The 19985-nt window shown below is 52.0% G+C and overlaps 6 protein-coding genes across 6 annotated transcripts; 1 reads left to right on the top strand and 5 right to left on the bottom strand.

The window, feature by feature from the left end:
- Positions 1 to 463: 463 nt before the first annotated feature.
- TRIVIDRAFT_52486 (uncharacterized protein) lies at positions 464 to 2435 on the bottom strand (the record flags this gene model as incomplete). Its single annotated transcript, XM_014105273.1, has 4 exons — positions 464 to 1384; positions 1447 to 1611; positions 1681 to 2099; positions 2192 to 2435. The coding sequence occupies 4 exons, from the start codon at positions 2433 to 2435 to the stop codon at positions 464 to 466; spliced, it is 1749 nt and encodes a 582-aa protein (XP_013960748.1).
- A 2289-nt stretch (positions 2436 to 4724) lies between these two features.
- TRIVIDRAFT_70526 (uncharacterized protein) lies at positions 4725 to 5440 on the bottom strand (the record flags this gene model as incomplete). Its single annotated transcript, XM_014105274.1, has 2 exons — positions 4725 to 4789; positions 5101 to 5440. The coding sequence occupies 2 exons, from the start codon at positions 5438 to 5440 to the stop codon at positions 4725 to 4727; spliced, it is 405 nt and encodes a 134-aa protein (XP_013960749.1).
- Positions 5441 to 6211: 771 nt separating this feature from the next.
- Positions 6212 to 8284, bottom strand: TRIVIDRAFT_70527 (uncharacterized protein; the record flags this gene model as incomplete). Its single annotated transcript, XM_014105275.1, has 7 exons — positions 6212 to 6343; positions 6386 to 6627; positions 6972 to 7122; positions 7223 to 7385; positions 7510 to 7869; positions 7934 to 8002; positions 8079 to 8284. The coding sequence occupies 7 exons, from the start codon at positions 8282 to 8284 to the stop codon at positions 6212 to 6214; spliced, it is 1323 nt and encodes a 440-aa protein (XP_013960750.1).
- Positions 8285 to 10326: 2042 nt separating this feature from the next.
- Positions 10327 to 13345, top strand: TRIVIDRAFT_142807 (uncharacterized protein; the record flags this gene model as incomplete). Its single annotated transcript, XM_014105444.1, has 4 exons — positions 10327 to 10638; positions 10691 to 11519; positions 11592 to 12516; positions 12559 to 13345. The coding sequence occupies 4 exons, from the start codon at positions 10327 to 10329 to the stop codon at positions 13343 to 13345; spliced, it is 2853 nt and encodes a 950-aa protein (XP_013960919.1).
- A 414-nt stretch (positions 13346 to 13759) lies between these two features.
- TRIVIDRAFT_25017 (uncharacterized protein) lies at positions 13760 to 14821 on the bottom strand (the record flags this gene model as incomplete). Its single annotated transcript, XM_014104654.2, has 1 exon — positions 13760 to 14821. A coding segment is annotated over one exon (1062 nt), but the record flags the coding sequence as incomplete, so codon positions are not given.
- Positions 14822 to 16193: 1372 nt separating this feature from the next.
- Positions 16194 to 18145, bottom strand: TRIVIDRAFT_59784 (uncharacterized protein; the record flags this gene model as incomplete). The annotated part of the gene is made up of 4 exons (XM_014105276.1): positions 16194 to 16669; positions 16727 to 17604; positions 17670 to 17831; positions 17964 to 18145. 4 exons carry the CDS (start codon positions 18143 to 18145, stop codon positions 16194 to 16196), a joined length of 1698 nt encoding a protein of 565 aa, XP_013960751.1.
- Between the last annotated feature and the right edge of the window lie 1840 nt (positions 18146 to 19985).

Here is a 19985-nt window from a genome sequence, read left to right on the forward strand (position 1 = left end):
AGCTCTCCCTGTGCTGGATATGAAAATCACATAAAAAATCACAACGGCAGGGAGTGGCATGTATATGCTGACAAAAAATCTTACCAAAGAGTTTTTATTACTTACAATGGTGGACTTGTATAAAACCGGATGTAGGGAACTACTACATGTATGATATAACGAAACGAAGTGCGTGGAACATTGGCCGCTTTTCTTTTACATAGCGTGGGCATGAAGAGTCGAGGATGGAGGATGTGTGGCTTGGTAATACCAGGATTTTCAAGGTAACCTTTTCAAGTATTTAATGTTGAAATAATGAAAAAAAGAGAATATATTTTGCCAGCATAGCTTGAGATTAGAATGTGTGAACGGAGTTTTCTATGTGTAACACATCTCGGACAAGTGAATGCTCTTGGAAGGTCGATATAAACTAGATTGATGCTGGTGTATATACAGCAAGATTTACGCAATACATACGTGTTCTTCACTCTTCGTCTTCGTGGTGTCGCCTTTCTGCCTCCTCTCTGGGTGACGTCCATCCAGCCGCGGCCTGCGCCGCAATGACGAGCAATGCCAAGACGGCAGCGGCTTGCCACACGGCCTTGATGGCATCTGCATATCCGTCGACGGCAACGTGCCTCTCCCGTGGCGCCAGTACATCGCCGTGCCACACGAGATCGGGCGACCCGAGCAGCCGGTCGACGAGCTTCCGGCGGGCCGACCCGAGCTCGGGGGTGCCGTCGAGGGCCAGGAAGCCGTCGACCAGGCGGTCGCGCAGGACGCGGTAGAAGATGCCGCCACCGAGGGAGGTACCGAAACTGCCGCCGAAGCCGCGGAAGGTGGCGAGCAGGCTGGTGGTGACGTACTCTGTGCTGGGGTGGCTCAGGTGCAGGAGGTGGACGAGGGCGTAGTTGAGGGAGATGCCGGTGGCGATGCCGTTGAGGCAGACGATGGCGACGAAGATGAAGGACGGGGTGTTGGGACGAGAGATTGCGGCCAAGAAGGCGATTGTCAGGGTGACGGAGGCGAGGGAGAGCAGCTGGGCGGAGTAGTAGGAGCCGGCGCGGCGGATGTGCAGCCAGCCGATGGCGAGGCCGCCGAGGGAGAAGCCCAAGTTTGTGGCGATGAGGACGGAGCCGGCGGCGGCGGCCGGGGCGGCGCGGACGGCGAGCATGAAGACGGGGGTGTAGAAGAGGATGCTCCAGCGGGCGGTCAGGAGGCCGAGCTGGGCGATGCAGGAGAGCAGGACGCCGCGGGAGGAGAGGACGGATAGGGGGATGATGGGGTTAGATGCAAGGCGGAATTCTGCGATGACGAAGGCGAGGAGGGAGAATGCGGAGAGGATGAGGGGGACGGGGTGGATGTCGCCCGCAAGGGAGTAGAGGAAGAGGACGATGGTGAGGGTCTGGATGGGGATGAGTTTAGCTGTATGTCTTTCCTGCGTTGGTTGAAGATGGGGAGGCTTACGAGGAGGATGGCGCCTAGATAGTCTATGCTGGCGAGTTTTCGGCTCAGGGGGGTGGCTTTGCCGTCTTGGTCTGTTGAGGGCGACGACATGGAGTCTGGGAGGCTGAGATAGAGCCCAGTACCTGCGATGACGGCGAGGGGAGTTTGGAACCAGAAGAGTGGTCTCTGTATCAACGGTGGGGTGGTTAGAAGTAATACAAGATGTGAGGATTCGATTCACAACATTGAACTCACCCATCCAACAACGGGTTGCAACACGCCGTACACCGCCGCGCCCACAGACACGCCCATGGTAAAAGCAGCATTCACAAATCCAATCATGACGCCCCTCGACCTCTTACCCGTAAGCTCAATGACGAAAACCACCGCCATGACGACGATGCCCGCCGCCCCGGCGCCCATGACAATCCTGCCCATCAAGAAGGCGCCAAAGGAGCGCGCCTGGGAGGCGGAGAGGCTGCCGAGGGCGAAGAGGGCGATGCTGGGCAGGACGACGGCGCGCGGGGAGAAGATTGCGGCGAGGCGGCCGACGAGGGGCGTCAGGGAGGACATGGAGATGAGGTAGCTGGTGGTGAACCACATGGCGAGGGTCGGGGCGTTGAGGTCGTTTGCGAGGGGGCCTTGGATCATGGTGAGGCCGGACATGTTTGTTGCTTGGCAGGCGTGGTGTTAGTTGTTTAAGATGGAATTGGATATGATGAAGATGAGATGAGATGAGATGAGGGAGATGAAAAGATAAACGTACAGTGGATGAAGATGAGCACAAACAGGTTGAACCCAACGGCCACGCCGCGAGCAAAGCCGACCGCATGGTTCGGTCCATCCGGAGCTCTCGCTGCCGTCTGTCGCCATAAAGGTTCCCGTCCCTGCGCACCGGCGTCGTCCGTCCATGTGCCGGAGGAAGCCTCGCCGGGATGCGGCTCGTGGCCGGCGAGCAGCGCCGTGTGCTCCGGCAGCAGCTCGGCGCCGGTGCTGCGAGCCGTGGCCATGAACTGGGAGGCGCTGAGACGAAACTTTTTATGTAAGTGTGTGCGTGTGTCTATCTAGCTTGCCAGTGCGCGGGTCATTTAGATGATGGAAAGAGGGTGGTTTCTGTTGTTGTTTTGGTTTGTTCGATGACGTGATTGGAGTAAGGTTGTTTGGTGTTGTCTCGTGAGCAGTGGATAACGGTATGTGTGGGGGTGTTTGAGATCTGAGATGGAGCCTACATGTGCATCGAATATTGAGGTTTACAGCACTCAATTCTTTTTCAAAAAGAAAACTCTTCCATCCAGCTTTGGATCTGTAATTTGTTATTATTGTTTGATTTATTTATATTAGTTAGGATTGAAGCTGTGAAAAATGGAGGTCATTGCAATACGCAAGGCTACATCTATGTGGTCATCTTCTTCCTCCTCAGCTAAGGCGTTTCGCTGTGCCTAATTTGAGGTTATAGAAGGATCTGTAAATACGTCTATGTTTTCTCTTTTGGCTTCATCTTTTTTTCTGGTTCTAGTTGTACCTCATTACACTCCTGTTGTGATAGTCTCTTAGATACATCAACATGCATCGGCCCGCTACGGCCCAAGCTTCCCCGAGACAGTTATAAGACAACCGCAACATAGAGGCATGTATTGATCACTTAACAAAAGAGCCGGCATATGTTTTTCTGCAGCTTTATCTCATCTTTGAGGACGCCAGCTCAGCGGTATGACCTTATTGCATTCACCGTACTAATTGTGTGTAATCAGTCAGATGTTCCCAGATATCCATGCACGTGAAATCTTCAACGCTCTCAGCATGGCTTAGATTGCTACCACATGCATGAAAAGACGCGGCATCATACTTTTACATGTGGCTTTCCTGATCTGGTAGCACACGGGACCCTGCAGGAGATGTGCATACAGGTACAGTACAATCATGTAAGGAGCTAAAGCATGGCTTCACCTCGGTGGTATAAGGGAGGAGCTGGAGCAATGCTTAGCTCCCATCGAGAAACAGCAAAGAACGCGAATACGTCAAAGGGCCCTCGTCATATTACGGCCCTCCGCCGAAATGGCGTCCTTTTGCTTAGGTCGGATCGCCCATCTTGGGGAAGCTTCATCGGCTGCTCCGTCAACGCCACGTGTAAGCCAATGCTCAGTCTATTTTCAAAACATGTGCAGGCCTGTGACACAAGACAGGCGGAACAACTCCTTCCGCAAGCGGGCTAAACAAATCCAAACGCCTCCCCCATGTGAAAGACCGCTGCGGTGGCGCTTTTTAGACGCCGTCGACACGTGCGTTACGCCATCTTCAGCAGAGGCTGGGGGTGGTGAAACACAAGGGTCTGCTGTGTTGGAAAACAACACAAAAGGGTCCGTGGTGATCCTGTTCGCCTATTTGTCTGTATCTGGATTGGTGTTTTATTCTATGTGTTGCTGCTATTGTTTTGACTTTCGGTGGCATCTGTATTAGAACAGGAAACATATCGCGATGGAACACGATTTCAATAGAGCCGCAATTCAATCTCTTAATGCAATGTCAGCAGCTGTGCTACACTGGATGTATCAAGACAAGTCATGTACTCCTCCAAGACGAGACAATGTTGAATCATCAGAATATAAAATTAAAGTAAAACCAATGCATCACCATCTAACGTTACTCGTATTAATTTAAAAGGGTATTTCGTGTAGGGTACGTGCATGTTCCAGCGATCACGGGTCTCCCATGCCACTTACTGGAGCAAGCAGACAGCATTAAAAGCACCCTTCGCATCTTTATTTCAAAAAAGGGGACCATCGGAGCCGACGGCATTTGATCTCGGGAGAGCCACAAGACATAACGCCATTGGCATCTCATGACTTGTGCTCGCGAATTAAGACGCCGGTAGAGTAATATTTTAGGCTCAGTCTCTTGTCTCAGGAGAATATCGTGGCTCATTTCTGCCTCGCGCGGCTAGGTGGCACAAGAATCCACTTCGGGCGCCGATCCGATGTTGACGGTTTTGGTGGGAGGGAGAGGCAGAGAGTTGAGAGGCTAATAATATCACTATGGGGCACGTTTTCCGGTGGTCTCACAGCTGGTGGTGGGCATCTGATTCAGTGTCGATGCGAAGATCTATTGGGGGACGACGTTCGCCACAGACTAGGTTCATCACAGCTTTGCGGGGAATTGGGGGTTGCTGTTGGCAGTTTTGACGGACTTTTGCTAGCGGAGCGATGGATTCGACGCTGATTTTAATTTCAATCTCGCCGTGAATCACCTTTGAGTGGTGCCGGTCCGTAATACTGGGAAGAAGTAGTGCAAGATGGCGTGAATCAAGTGGCCCCAAATTTGGCGCAACCCTGTCCCGTCGCAAAGTGAATCACATCAATCTCTAAAGCTGTACATAGTAGAGTAGAGCAGGGGCAAAAGGTCAATGCGATGCTATTAGATCGATGCCGGACTAACCGCCAGACTAGTGGAAACTCCAGGTAACGCCCCGGATGCATGTCTCAAAGCTGGCATGAGACATCTGACGGGCTGGAGATTGAGGCGTGGGCATCAAGAATTTTTTTTTTTGGCCAGCTGTTGTTGGCCAGCTTCTGGTGCCTTTTAGCCAGTGCTCGTCTTACTGGCTCGGCTCTATTCCCGACTTTGCAGATGACGTTTTTGTACCGGTACTTGCATGCCGACTTACACGAATCAACTTACCACCAAGTAGGATACCAGTACCAATTCTCCGGAGAGCCTGACAGACATTCAAAGCATCTGAGTCCTTTGCGCTAGGAGCACCCTGCGCTCCGATATTTGGGTGTAGACGGAGTATTTGCCGGAACACTGGGGGCTGACAGTGATCCCAGCTTCGTTGACGTTTGGCTGATCCGAGTTCCGACTTCCTCCCCAGACCAGAGAGGGCCGTTTTCCGCATCCAGAAAGCAATTGAGAAAATGGCTTGACAAAGCGTCTCACAGGGACATGGGGGACTGATGCAGTTGCCGGAAAATATCGTCGGGCGCATCTCGAGGGTGCGCCTATGTCTAGGCAGCCGCATTACTGCTCTGGAAACGCATTAACCAGGTCGTCATTCTGCATCGCTGGTGGTGTGGTGGTTGGGAAAGGGGTCCAGCTTAAGCAAATCCTCTGCTGGATGCTGAATCAGGGAGCTGGGCCAGGGTCTGTTTATTGAATCAGTCGAACCCTTTGAAACCCTTTGTTGGCGATGGGCAGCCGACTGAAATCATGGCCAAGATCCGATACCCAGGCAGACCCGAAGCGGCGGAACCACGAATTCAATGGCGAAAATTATATGTGCTTGCTTGATTGAGCATGTCGTACCCTTACGAAATAGATCCACGTAGCCTTGAAGAGGATCCCAAGTCACAACGAGGCGGCGCTCTGATTTGAGTGCAACCCGCGAGGCTGTCAACCACGGAATCTGTGCTCCAGGCAAAGCCTTAAGAGGGGGCCCAGCCATCTCATACAAGCATCCTGCGTTATGCCTCTTTTCGCGACAGGCGCAGCTCTGGCCTGACGCCGACGCTTGGATCTGAGCCCGCCGTTGCACTTTTGGAGAGCAGACAAGGGCCACGATTGGTCCCAGGGCGATGGGATTGGGGGAGGGGGGTGTATCGCACTATGTACTATAATAACCCCAGGAGCAAGAGGTTGCGAATGCCGTATTTCGTATTCCGTCCAGGTACTCGACGCCGTTGAACGACAGCCGTACAGTACAAGTAAGAGACTCTCTCGCCTTTAATGAATCGCGAGCTTAGTCAACACAAGACCCGCCTCCATCCGGGCTGGGGGATCCGACCAGCACAATTTAAAGTCGGTGATGCAAGCGGGGCGCGGCAGCTTCAGCCGCGGGAGGGGCTCGTTGAAGAATGTGGGTTTGGAGGGTGATTTGAAATTGGATCGAGGGCAAAAGTACCGGCGCTGTACTCCGTAGTCGTACCTGTATTACTGTATACGAAGTACGGATTACACGTATACGTACAAGCATTCCAAATATGCACAGTATGAGCATGAGAGTTGTTGCAGTGGAATGGAAGGCGGCAGCCACAAGAGCGGGCGAATTCGTTGACCGTTTTTTCGAGCTGGTGCTTGCGGGTGGGCTCTGCGAGAAAAATTGCTGTTCGCAGATGGGGCAACCAAGCGTCGCATGTACCGGTACCACGGCGAAGCGTCCAATGTACATGGCCGAGTAACCTGTCACTTGCATAGTGGCCGTCACTTTTGCTGTAGTTCAAGACGCACGCACGAACAAGGCAATCTACCTATTCATTGCATTGCATTGTCCAGCGGCGAGGGAAAAAGGGATTTGAGAGACATGACAGAAGCGAGAAACCGTTCAGCCAGCCGGTGGGCCGCGACAAGAGGCTTGCCGTCGCTCCGGTGTTGCGCCACCTCGACACAGACTCGCATCTATAGGGTGCTAGGACGTTGGCCGAGGAGATGCTATTTCCTCGCCTCACTGTTTTGCCTTGGTGAATGACGAAGCGCTTCAGGCAGTGACATTGAATGGTGAAAGAGAATGTTCGGCAGTTCGTCTAGACGAACTCTCAATCAACCACCACACAAACCAGGGCTCCAAAGTATGCCTCTGAGGCTACCACCCCCCAAGAAAGCAAGGCTTCCCAGGTTGCCAGGGAACTCGGCAAAAACCGAAGACGATGGATGAAAATCGACAAGGGCGGTAACCTCTTTGCGTGCAGATCCCTGGCCTTTTCTCATCTCATAAAAAAAAAGTTGCATGTACGGAGACCCCATGTAACGTACGAGCACGGAGTACCGTACAGTAGTGGGCATGCAGCTCAATCTGCACAAAACTCACCGCCGAGATGCTGGGGCTCCAATGTTTCCTTGTCTCCCAAATAGATTTTCCCTTCTGGTTTGATACATACGGTGTAGATGCACGTTGGTTCACAAGTGCCTCATGCAGCATACAGAGGCATCCAATTTTTACGCCCAATTCATCGTCATGGCGCTTTACACGACTTTGGCACCCCAACACAACAGCCGCTATTCACTGCCGGCGCAAACGAGAAGAAGCAAAATAAACGAACCCGGCAAGCCAAGCTCTTCAGCTAATGTCTCTTGGCATCCGCCATTGGCACGCACAGTGAGCTGCTGGCATCCCCCTCGCACCGTTGAGGTGATTTTTCTGCTTCGTTGCATGTTGGTGGTGGGTGTCCAAGCAGAGGTACTATGTACAGGTACTTGCTCTTTGTGCGCGAGACGCCCACCATTTCGGCGCTCAACCCCCCTGTGAGACCTGTGCCACTGCCGCTGGTGTCTGAGAGCGCGGGACGAGCCCCCGTGCATGGGGTCGCCAATGGCGGTCCGAGATGCCGTCGATGCACGGGTACCGATACTTGTGCAGTTGAGTCCTCTCCTCTGGGAACAGCCCGTTTTGAGGGTTTCATCGGGGCAGACGAGTACGGAGTAGTAGTCCAATGTCTTCCCTTCTCAGCCTGAAAGCTGTCTTGTCGTGTCCATTCCGTCATCGCCTTTTCCCTCCTCTGCCTTAGTACGGAATACATACTTCTTCCACATCTGGCATGCAGACGGATACAACGTGCTCCAGTTCTCCATACCGGTTGCGTGCATACTCCTACACACCTAGTAGTGTCCATAACATAGATAGATGCCTTACCGTCCAAAAAAACATTCATCACAGAGCAACTAACCAACCAACCCCGGAATCAGGCACAATTGCTGCTAGGCCGGTGCTAACAACAGCCTCACCATCACCATCACCGTCACCCGTCACCACAAACGTCGTCGCCACATTCAGCCGTCGGTTCTGCCTCTTCTTCGAGTAGCCGGTGTAGGCACCTAATGGCTGGATTCTCGGCCCATTGACATGGCCGGAGTGTATGCGAGATGCTCCCATTTGCTCGCTTTGCGCGCCTTACTTGTTTTTAACACGAAGGCACAATGACGGCGAGTCAATCTGCATAACCCAGCCCAACAAGTGCCTACCGCCTTTCTCTGGTATACTTGTAATGCCACCAAGGCTGTACTGTGTTGTATCGTCTCTTGCTGGCCTGGCGGCTAACGATGCTTGTACGAGTACTGGATGCAATTCCATGTGTTTGCAGCCCTCCATTCGACACTTGTGCCCGTTGACCCCCGTCCGCCCGCTATTTCGCCAATGTCATGTGGCTCTCCGTGCTGGCTGAGCTGCCATGTCCATGTCCATGTCCAGCCCCATCCGTTACGCGAGAGATGCTCTCACGATGGCTTCAGGATGAATGAAACCTGGCGCCTGGATGCGCCTCGCAGGGGGATCCGCTCCCATACCGCCATCAAGCCCTTTGCAAGCCCCTCTTTGCTGCCGCCGCTCTTTTGCCCTATGTCTGCGCAGGATTGAGTGGCATATGTCGTTGAACTGGCGGAGGAGCTGTTAGTGCTCTGCATCCGGTCTGTTGTTAAAATTTTCCTTCCCCGTCTGCAGGATGGCGCATATTTGCACGTCCTATGTACCCATTCAACCATTCAAGCCTGTGCCTGTAGCAACGCATATGGGGTCGCACTTTGGCCATCAATGGCTGGATTGTGCGAGTATATGCAAGTCAAATGCCTGTGTGTGCCAGTAGCGTCATAAGGGCTCGGTGTCCAAACTGGATGCGGATGTGTGGTGATGTCGCTTTTCGGCAAAGGATTGGGGAGGAAAAAGCGCGAGTCTGTTGATCCTGCCCAGTAAGAACCAGCTGAAGAAACTACCGTGAAGCTTTTGCCTTAGCACCTCGTAGCAGCATTAGCACTAGATCTAATACTCATCGTCTTAGGCGAAGAGATGATGCAGAAAAACCCGTCTCCAATCCCAAAATGGCTCCAGACTGGAGCTTGCCCTGTGTGTGCATGGGAGTACTTGCTGCGGACTTGCTGCGAATTAGACCCATCCACCCTTCGCCAAAAAGGTTTGGGGTGGGTACTTGGGGGTACCTCTTTAAACACAGCTCAACACCGCCGTTGCCCGGGTGCCTTTTGGGTATCATCAGGGTACTGCCCAGCCGCTAGCCGGCCCATGTACTGTACAAGCCCTGGAGAACCAGCACCCCCCAGGTACTCTCCAGGTACCCTGCAGCACCCTGCAGGAAGCAGAGGCTTTCAGCGCAGACTCGAGGGCAAGCGCAGCTCAAATCCGCCACCTGCTCTGGCGCATCGTCTGTCTGTGCAGGTACCAGCGCTCCGTGGTAAGCGTCACTTTTTCTGGCTCTCGTCAAAGCCGGAGTCTCTTCTCTTCCTCGCATCGTCAGTGTGTCGTGGCCAAGATGCGATGCCCTCGTGTCTGACAAAGCAGCAGCGCAGCACACACGCCCCCAAACCCGTCACATCTCACTGCCTGCGCTATAATTATTCTCCTTATACTAGCCCTGGTCAGCAGCCTTGCGCTGCGGTCAAGCAGCTCGACGGCCCTGGCCGACTGCCTTTCGCGTATATCCTCGTGGAGCTCCCGGCTGCCGCACCGCTCAGTCTCCGTCTGGCTCGATTCTGCATATCACTTGCCACTGCTGCTCCATTCTTGTGCCTGCGCCTGTGCCTGTGTCTGTGCCGCTTCAGCTTGTGGTTCCGGTAGCAGTCAGATCCTGCACAAGTACGGCGCGAGCAGTCCCATATCAGGTCTGGAGCCCATCTCCAACCCAGACGACAGCCGAGATCTAGATTCAAATCCCTCCCCCCTGGGGCTCGAGGCAATGGCAGACTCCGCATCAGGACCAGATACCTAGCTTGACAAATCTTGCTCTCCTTTCTTGGGTCTTCCAGATGCTCGACTCTTATTAGCCTCTCTCATCTACAACCGCGAGGCGTCTCTCTTCCATCTCTCTCTTCTTTGCTCCACTGGGATTGGGCTCGGATTCTGACCAAACCTTTCACCTCACCGCGTTCATACTACCTTTGCTCAATGTCCATGTCCTCGAAACAGCTGCCATGGATTCCGATTCAGATATAGAACCCGGTGGCTCAGTTGCAAATCGTGGGCCCGCCGTCCTGGCCGTCACAACCGCAACTCTGGTCCTTGCCTCGGTTTTCGTCTTCGCGCGCATGATCTCTCGCTGTTTCATTGTCAAAAGAGTCACCTGGGACGATAGGATTATTCTCTTAGCGTGGCTCATCTCCTTCTTCTTGTCCTTTACAATCTGCTTCGGTGTTGCCAATGGACTCGGCAAGCATGACACCGACATCCCTCCATCGCAAATATCAACTCTTCGTCACTGCGAATATGTCTTCTCGATTCTTTATGTAAGCCACCCCTTCCTCCTTATTTGCGAGGCCGAGTTGCTAAGTATACCAGAATCCCGCCTTGATGGCTACCAAGACGAGCATCCTCATATTCTACTTACGCTTGGCTAGAAACACCCAAGTGGTCCTGCGCTTCGCTTCATGGCTCACACTCGTCATTGTCAATATTGCAGGGGTTGTCCTCACATTCATGAATATCTTTCAGTGTACGCCCGTACAAGCTGCTTGGAACGCGGACTATAAAGGCCCGACGAAATGCATCCCCCTCCTTACCGAATTCATCTGTGCCGCTCCCGTCAACATCGTTACCGACCTTGCTATTCTTGCGTTGCCGATCCCTGTTTTGACTGGCATGCGGCTACCCTCGCGGCAAAAGACCATTCTCGTCTTTACCTTTACTCTTGGTATCTTCGTTGCCGTCGTGGATGTCATCCGAATCTACTACCTTCAGCAGGCCATCGCCGATGTTCCCACTGGAATCACCACTGATCCTACCTCGAGATTTGGTGGCCAAGCCGACTTTGCCTACAATGCATCGCTGGCGCTCATGTGGAGCGCCGTCGAGGTCAATGTGGGCACAACCTGTGCCTGCATTCCCACCTTGAAACCTCTTGTTCTGCGCCTTCTACCCTCTATGCTCTACAACCCCAAGAACAAGAATGGGACGAGGGCCAGCCCGAGCACCACCAGCGATAAGACCCAGAGTCAGCAACCCTCTGAAAACCCATCGTTGACTAACAACATCGCATCGGGAGTGATCAAGCCAGAGCCCGTTGCCCACGGCGCCCTTGGGGGCCGACTACACGCCAGCCCTGGTCCAGATGCGCCTATGAGCGCCATGGAGTTCTTGACCACTCCCGATATGACCACCCTTGGGGACCGTCTGACCCCCCCAGCCAATACAGCCAATAATTCTGCCAATCGATCCCGCACCACCAATACGGTCTCGACAGACCATTCCTACGAGAATGGCATATACTTTGGGTTTGTCAACATGACCAAGCCCAAGAGCATGCTTCGCGCCAACAAGAAGGAATCCTGGAAGTACTGCACCATTGTGGCCATTCTTTTCTTGCTGTGGGGTATTTCGTACGGGTTGCTCAACACGCTCAACAATGCGATTGCTGCGGTGGACAATATGAGCACAGCTCAAACGATTGGACTGACGAGTGCTTATTTTGGTGGCGGCTACTTCTTTGGCCCTCTCCTCGTTGGCGAGTGGATTCTGCGACGAGACGAGCATAGCCGATCCAAGCGTCATCGGCAAAACGACGAAAACATTGGGGGCTACAAGGCGACCTTCATCACTGGCTTGTGCATATATGGCACTGGTACCATCATCTTCTGGCCTTCTTCCGTAACTAATTCCTTTGGTGGCTTCATGCTCAGCAACTTTGTCGTTGGTTTTGGGCTTTCGGTGCTTGAAGTTGCAGCCAACTCCTTCATGGTGCTCTGCGGGCCTCCACAATACGGCGAGACTCGCCTCATGCTGGCGCAAGCCGTACAGGGCGTTGGCAGCGTGCTCAGCGGGCTCTTGGCACAAAAGGTCTTCTTCAAGTCGCTGAGCCGTGCTGGGCCAAGCGGCAGTACTATGTTGATTAATGTGCAGTGGACATACCTCGGCATTACTCTGCTGTGCGTCGTGCTCGCCCTTTTCTTCTATTACATGCCGTTGCCAGAGGTAAGCGACAGCGAGCTTGAGGAGTCGACCAAGTCGCTGCCTGTTGATCCGTGTAAGAAGAGCATCGGCGGTCTGCAGCTGCGGACCATCAGTCTCATCCTGGCCGTCATGGCCCAGTACATGTATGTGGGTGGCCAAGAGAGCAACAGCACCTATTTCAATAGCCTGATCGTCTCCATCATACCTGGCCAGGCCAAGTCTGGTATGCTTGCTGCTGCCGGTACTGTCACCGGAGCCAGCGCGGCTGATCCGGATCAACCCCTGGGACTCACACTCTCTCTTGCGGATTACCTGACGGTTGGACACACCGTTTTCGCCATCTCTCGATTTGCCGCCGCTTACTTCATTTACTTGTCTGTCAAAAATCCCCGGCTGCCTCAGCCACGGACCGTTCTCAGCTTCAGCATTATTCTCTGTTTCGTATCTGCCCTCCTCTGTGTCTTCCTGCAGCCTTCAAACCCGAATCTATTATTTATTCCTGCTTGTTTGTTTTTCCTTGGCGAAGGCCCTATTTGGCCCCTTATTTTCGCCATTGGCATGCGCGGCCAGGGCAGGAGAACTAAGCGGGCAGCTGCCTTTATTACTATGGGTGCCTCCGGTCCTCTCTTCTTTCCCTTTATCATGTACGGTATCATCACACGGGGCGGCACCGTGCAGCATGCCTTTATCCTCGTCGTAGCGATGCAAGTGGCCATGATGGCTTTGCCAATTTTCCTCACCTTCGTCAAGGACGCCCGGCTAATGGTGGACCCGCGTCCATCACGCCGTGTGCTGCGGAACCAAGGGGAGCGTCCCATGGACGAGGTGCTTGCTGACGCGGTGGTTATCGAACCGGAGCCTCGCGGCACCGATTCTGCTACTATTACTACGGATTTTTTCAGAGAAACTGGCGTTGCGGAAAAATCATCCCATCGTGGATTTTTGAACATTGTTTCTAAAGGGCTAGGCGCAAAGCTAAACGGGTCTCGACGCAAGTCTTCGCCTACACTCGAGGTGGAACACAGCGAAGGCAGTGTCAATGCTTAGAGACGACTATAACGAGCACTCTACTTGTTTGCTCTTTTCCTTTTCCCATCCTTTCCTCCCTTGGATATATCACTTTTTTTGGTTGTATATATGATATGGCAACGATTATTGCCTAATGGCCGGAGTTTGGTGTTTGCTGATGGCATGGATGATTAAAATTATACCCAATAACTCAAACGGAGGCTGGTTCTGGATATCGTCTGTGGGAATACAGACTTGGTGGCTTATAAAAAACCCTGTACAATTTTATACAATAGCTTGGCGTGGGTATAGATGAAGATGGTGTAGATAGTGTTTACATTGTACACATAACCATCTACATGAAAATGAACCTGTTTATGTGATTGCGTGCATACTCTAGCTTTCGCTCTCGACATAGGGATTATCTAACTGTAACAACAACAACACTGCGCCCTACCAGGCAGAGTTAATGTCGCTCTCAATGGATGTAAAGACGCCAACTCCCTGTCTCCCCAAGGCCGTTGCGATTCCCACTGCCATGGCTCCCACACGGCGCATTCTCCTATACCCTTCACCATCATAGACTCCGCCCACTCCGATGATGTCCAGACGCGCCAGCCGTGGATCGGCATCAAACTTGCGCCGCAGCGTCGCCACGTTGCCCAGGGCGAGAGGATGCAGAGGCGGTCCAGCCATACCTCCAATGCCTCCTCCTGGGAGAAGTGCATCGTCTGAAGAAGACGCTGGGTCGAGGAGGAGGCATGAGCCGAGAGTGTTCGTAGCAGTGAGGAAGCTGAGCTTGGAGGCCGGCTGATGATTTGATTCGGAGCCGATAAGGGAGGACACGAGGTCATCGAATTGGCCGGCGTGAGTGTAGGGCGGGATCTTGATGCCGATAGGGATGGCGGATTCGGAGGGCAAGACGTCGAGGTAGGAGGATAGCGAGGAGGGGGAGTATGCTGGTGGCGGGAGATTGGGGATGTTGGGGCAGGAGAGGTTGATTTCCATGGCTAGGGGGAAGGGGAGTGAGGAAGAATGAGAGGATATGAGGGTGTGGCAGGCGAGGATCTCGGATGGGGAGCCTGTGACGCTGATGATGAATGTTTTAGGCGGGGTGGCTGAAGGTGAAAATGAAGATGCGAGGGATGAGATGATGGAGAGGTACTCCGATAGCGGGAGAGGGCTGTAGCCGAGCGTGTTGAGCGATGCAAGCGGAAGCTTATCAGTGTTCAGATCATCACGACCAGCCTCGTTATCGTTGGAGTCCTCCGGCGGGCCAGAAAAGGTGGCCGTTCCGATGCTGGGAGATGCAGCCCCGGTGGCGGGATCGAACAGGGCATAGCGGTGGCTGTCCGAATTGTGCGGGAAGCCGGCGATGAGGCTCGTGCGGGTGGTGACGGCGCCGACGGAGGGGCAGCGGAGGAGGGCGGCGAGATGGGCGTGGGAGGTTGCCCAGGGGGAGGCGGTGTTGAGGAGGGGCGGGTGGAAGGAGAGTTTGGGGGACATTTTTTGTTTATATGGATATATATATATATATATATAATTCTGTATGTGCGAGTGTATATGTGTGTATAAATATGGGATTACTGGGCTTGATATTATTTGTGTCGTGGTTAAAGGCTCGAATGGCTGTGTTACAGTGGTGGTGATATTGATACTGATAAAGCTGGTGGGGAATCAGATAAGATACAGAGATAGCATACATGTATACAGGTAGATATTACCCCACATTCAGGATCAAACAACGGTCCGTCCCGCTTAAGCGAAGCCGAGGTCGACCAGGAAAGGAGTCAAAGTATGTACATACTTGTAGTCCTTGGGGACAAAATAAAGTCGCCGGTAAAAAATTATAATAAAAATATGACAGCTGAAATTAGCGTACTGCCAGTAACCCCCTTACTTACAACTTGGCAACCCCAGATTCGCATAAATTACCCACATTTGCCAGGTTCTGGAAATGCAAGACACACACCTCACCTTCCCACTTGGCGTCCGTTTCCACACGCGACTTTTTTTTGTCGAAATGAGCCCACTGGCGGAGAGGAGGGGGGGCCAAATGTTGTAAGCATTTATAATCCCCTTGTGCTATTTGCTTCCCCAAGTTCCGCTTAGCAAAGACTTCCCCCCCCTTGCTTGCTTTTCCGTGATGTGGGAAGTGGGAGGGATCGGAAATCCGCTTAATATTGGTTTCCATATATCCGGCCATATATACTTGGGCAAATCTGCCCCCAAGTTTTTGTTTGCTGGTTTTGTTTCTTAGTTGGTGTTTACTGGGTGTACTTGCTTTTTCTTCGAAAAGGCTATTATTATTATTATTATTATTATTATTATTATTTTTGGTTGACCTCTGCATGCTTTATTATTTATGTGAAAATCCTGCTCAGCCCGGGTTGATTCTGGAATAGCATCAAATGGCCTGCTATCGACGAACCGCTGGGACGTCTTGATAGAGTGCTGACAGGTGCGGCAACTCAGCAAAGACAAAAGCGCACGATTCACGCGGCCAACGTTGTTTCACCTACTACTTCATCAACTACTTCACCACTACTTCAGAAAAGACATTATGTAAAAAGGCACAAGATGTTCATGGCGATATATACATGTTTCGCCTACGTACGAAAAGAGAAAAACTATATACAATATGCATAAAGCATGATCCATTTCCTCCAACGAGACGATATATCGAAAAAAGACATCAGTGGTATCCCTATCTCTTCCTCAAATGCAACAACATATGACCCAACTCCAGGAAGCTATGAGCAATATGAAACCGAAAATGCTGGTAAATGCGACGGAACAAATGCAATCAGAAAAAAACTTTTTTTTCTCAAACCCAAGAACGATGATGCAGCGGAAATGAAAAGGTTTCGATGTACCCATGGACTCATTACCAACCAAATTGCTCGCAGTGCAGTTCTACTCCCGGTCCGTCAGACCGGATGCATGCCGCCGTGGTATTGCGAACTTGTGTCATGAGCCCGTCAGGCCCGCATCCCAACACCAGCACGCGCTTCTCTACCGGCGTCTCGCCTATTATGGTCTGGATCAAAGCAGAAACGTCTGGTTTGCCGCGCTTGATGGAGCTGTTGTAGGCGTGTGGCTGCACTTCAACGGCGCTGCTGTTTGGCGTGGAATCTGTTTCCTCTGCAACGGACTCTCCAGAAGAGGATTCTAGAGGCTGAGCTGTCACATTGCCAACTGCCTTCTCAAGATCAGTATCAGAGGACGGTGTAATGGGCATCGATTCTGGGCGTTTCTCTTCATCTACTTGAGTTTCCGACGATCGTGTGATGTAAAGCTGGAGATCTACACGGGAGTCCTTTGCGAGAGTGTCGAGGTGAGAGGCAAACCAATTAAGATGACCTGTTGACATTTTTGTTAGCTCGCGGCATCATCTTCATAAGGCTGCGATTGACTTACTCTCATACTTGACCATCCAGATGAAGGTGATCTTCTTATCCAGCTGCGAGCTAGACACGTCCTTGAGCATGTTGAGCGCCATTCCGAACGTAAAGGTCGAACCGCTTCCACCCGCGACCAGAACGACTCTTTCATATTCGGAAGCATCAGGCAATGTACCATAGGAACCCTCAACCGAGGCTTTGACCGTTGCACCAGGATACTTCACGGCATATCGATGCAGGTCCCGCGTGAAGCCGTCATGGGAAGACACAACAAACTCCAGAGGATCCATGGATGCAATTGTAAACGGGTGTGTCTCACACGTCCGTATCGAGGGAATCCAAAGAAAGCAATGTTGCCCAGACACAGCGCCCAAAGGAGCCTTCTTAAGGGTCACTCGAGTGCCACCGTTTGGCAGGGGCGTAAGAACAGCAGAGTTGTTAGTGCTGTATATCAGGAGACGTGTCACACGGACCAGGCGGTCAAGCACCCAGATGCCAGCGGTGACAATCACAACGTAGACAATCTTTTCGCCAAAGCTGGGCTGGTGGAGGCCTACCATGACGATGGCAAGGATCCAGAAGCTGATGTGAATATAGTAGAAGAGCTCGTACCACCACCGACGGATGACCACTCCCGCGAAACCGACGATGAAGAAGGACAAGCCGGCAATCTCGCCATAGATAACGCTCTCTTCCCGGAGGATCGAGATCCTTCCTGCAAACCCAAAGTAGGAGGAGTAGCAGGAGGCGTGAATGATGACAAAGATGATGCACATGGAGCCGGCGATTTGATGTAGGATATTGAGGCGCTCATACGACCAAGCTGTGAGGAACGCCAAAGGAGTGTTCTTCAAAGCCAAGAAAATGAGAACAACGAGATTTGCGACTGCCATCCTATTCTATAATCAGCCTATTGGAACCAAGAAAAAAAGCCGGCTCGCGTCGGAGATATTACTTACCATGCTGCTCGTGCGGCCAAGTTGGAGTTCAGCGTGAAGACAGAGTTATCCATGTCTGTAAAGGTAACAATGATGTTGATGGCAATGTACAAGAAGACGAGGATGGCATGTCCTCGTGAAGGCAGACCGGGTGCTGTTCGGATAAGGACATTTCGTGGTTTCCTATTTTCCCCCTTGTCTTAGTTTCATTATTACAAAGCGGTGTGCCAACTTGTTCTTTCATTGCTAACAAGTGTTGTCACAGGTTGGAAGCGATGATGAATTAAGACATCCAGCTATAGTGTTCAGACTTACCGAGACAAAGAAGCCAAAGCTGAGACTCCCTTTTCCCCAACGTTCGACTTCTGCGCAATACGCCGTCCAAGATGGAAGAAGATGAAGATCGCCGCGAGTCCTACTATCGCACCGATAAATGCGTACATCTGCCGGTGGTTAAGCTCCTCACGGTGTGCGAATGCGGCGCTGCTGCCAGCCATGTTGGGCGACTGTGATATGAACTGTTTCGGTACAGGATAACGTCCACGTCAAAGCAAGCAGCTGTTGCCCAAAGGAAGTCTTGTGTCTTGACTCTTAAACCCCTGGAGCCAGCAGTGATTATGGGTAACAGTAAGATAGGGAAGAAGAAGAAGAAGAAGAAAAGAAGATGATATGTGACAAGCTAATGCTGAAGCTTGCTGTGAAGGAGAGTAGTGAGTAGGTGGGTACAAGTATGTCGTGCTCCAAGAGGGGGTATATGTCCTTTTGCAATAACTATCTATCTGTCAGCTATCATAAAAGGACACAAGATACCAACCCTGCTTCCATGCAATGTCCGTTGATGATTACATGCAAGTACAGAGGTGCCCGTCGAGGATGCTATATTTACCTTCGGAGTGGATGCCGAGATTGGCTCTGGACCAACCCGTGCAGCAACCCAGGCAGACTATTTGCCCTGATATCGATGCCCTTGCGAGAGAGGCGAAATCAGCAGCACCTGTTCAGGCAATGCCAGGTAGAGATTGCGAATTTTCGACCTGATATCGACGTTTCAAAGGGGAAGGTGAGGGCCGTCTCGATGCTCTGTTTACGGTGGTTCCTGCTTGATAATGCCTGTCAGACATGTGTTACCCCGGCCCCGACGGGACGGGCGAATAACCCATCTGTAAGTGAATACCTTTGTATGAGAATGAGCTTACGTGGTGTCTCAAGGAGTTTGTTATCAGTCCAGATTATATCTTGCTGATAAAGACTGGAGCAAGAGGGAGGCCTCGAGCCGAAGCAGATCGTCGAGGCTTCAGACTGAACCAAGACCTCAAACCTCAACACCAGGGGTTTTCTGTCGAATCGGAGATATTATGCAGGCATATGCTTTACGACACCAAACGAGTGGAATGCACAAATGTTTTGGCCATGAGACGAGAGATCATCCAGAGCATCAGGGCGTCTGTCTTTATGTTTCTTTGCCAAGCACCATCCTCCCACAGCTTTTCCTCGCAGCTTCCCTTTGCAACCACCATTTCCTAGACTCCAGGTTCCAGATTCGGCCCTTGATACATCATACATGAGCAACGGACGATTCGAATCCATGTCAACCGCGTGTAAAGAGCCCACGGTGTCTGTGCAGGGGTGCAATGTGCTAATCTTTCACTCTTTGGGGGGTCTCAACAGTTCGGTCCAGAGCCTGGTAGACTCAAAAGACATCCATCTGATACTGCAGCACACCTCCACTCCGAAGAGAGTATGATGGCATGAAAATATCGACATGGGAAAATCCCTCCCCCCTCGTCGCTAGCCTTTCTTGGCTGGCCATCGACGATGCAACGGTTGTGCCAATCTTCTCAGTTGAGTTTAATTTCTCTTCCTCCCTGTCCTAATGCCCTTTGAAGCCACATGGATGTCTCTGTTGGGTACTTATGCAGCGAGATCTTTGGGATATGATAATGCAATGGTAACATTGCGGGAACGGGCAGGAGCCTGCAGCGTAATATGGTGTATCACCAATGATTTTGTAAGACGGCAGCCCAAGACTTGACATGTTACACCACGAAACCCCTTGCTTACACCTTCTAATAATACCATAAGTGAAGAAATACACGCTCTCCAGAAAGGATCTCGTCGACAGACAGAGCCAAGCAGCCATGCATCTTGGATATCCCACAAGAAAAAGAATGCGGGGGAGAGATTCAGCTAACCAAGTTCTGTCTGTTGAGTTCGTGATTGCGTCCCCGGGGACGGGCCGACTACGAGATCGCCAGAATAGGGCCGTTCACGGGGACAGAGTACACACTAGGTATTCGTTCAGACAAGGTAACGGGGAACATGTTGAGACAAGACACC

The sequence above is a fragment of the Trichoderma virens genome, assembly GCF_000170995.1.
Source record: "Trichoderma virens Gv29-8 chromosome Unknown TRIVIscaffold_2, whole genome shotgun sequence".
NCBI lineage: Eukaryota > Fungi > Ascomycota > Sordariomycetes > Hypocreales > Hypocreaceae > Trichoderma > Trichoderma virens.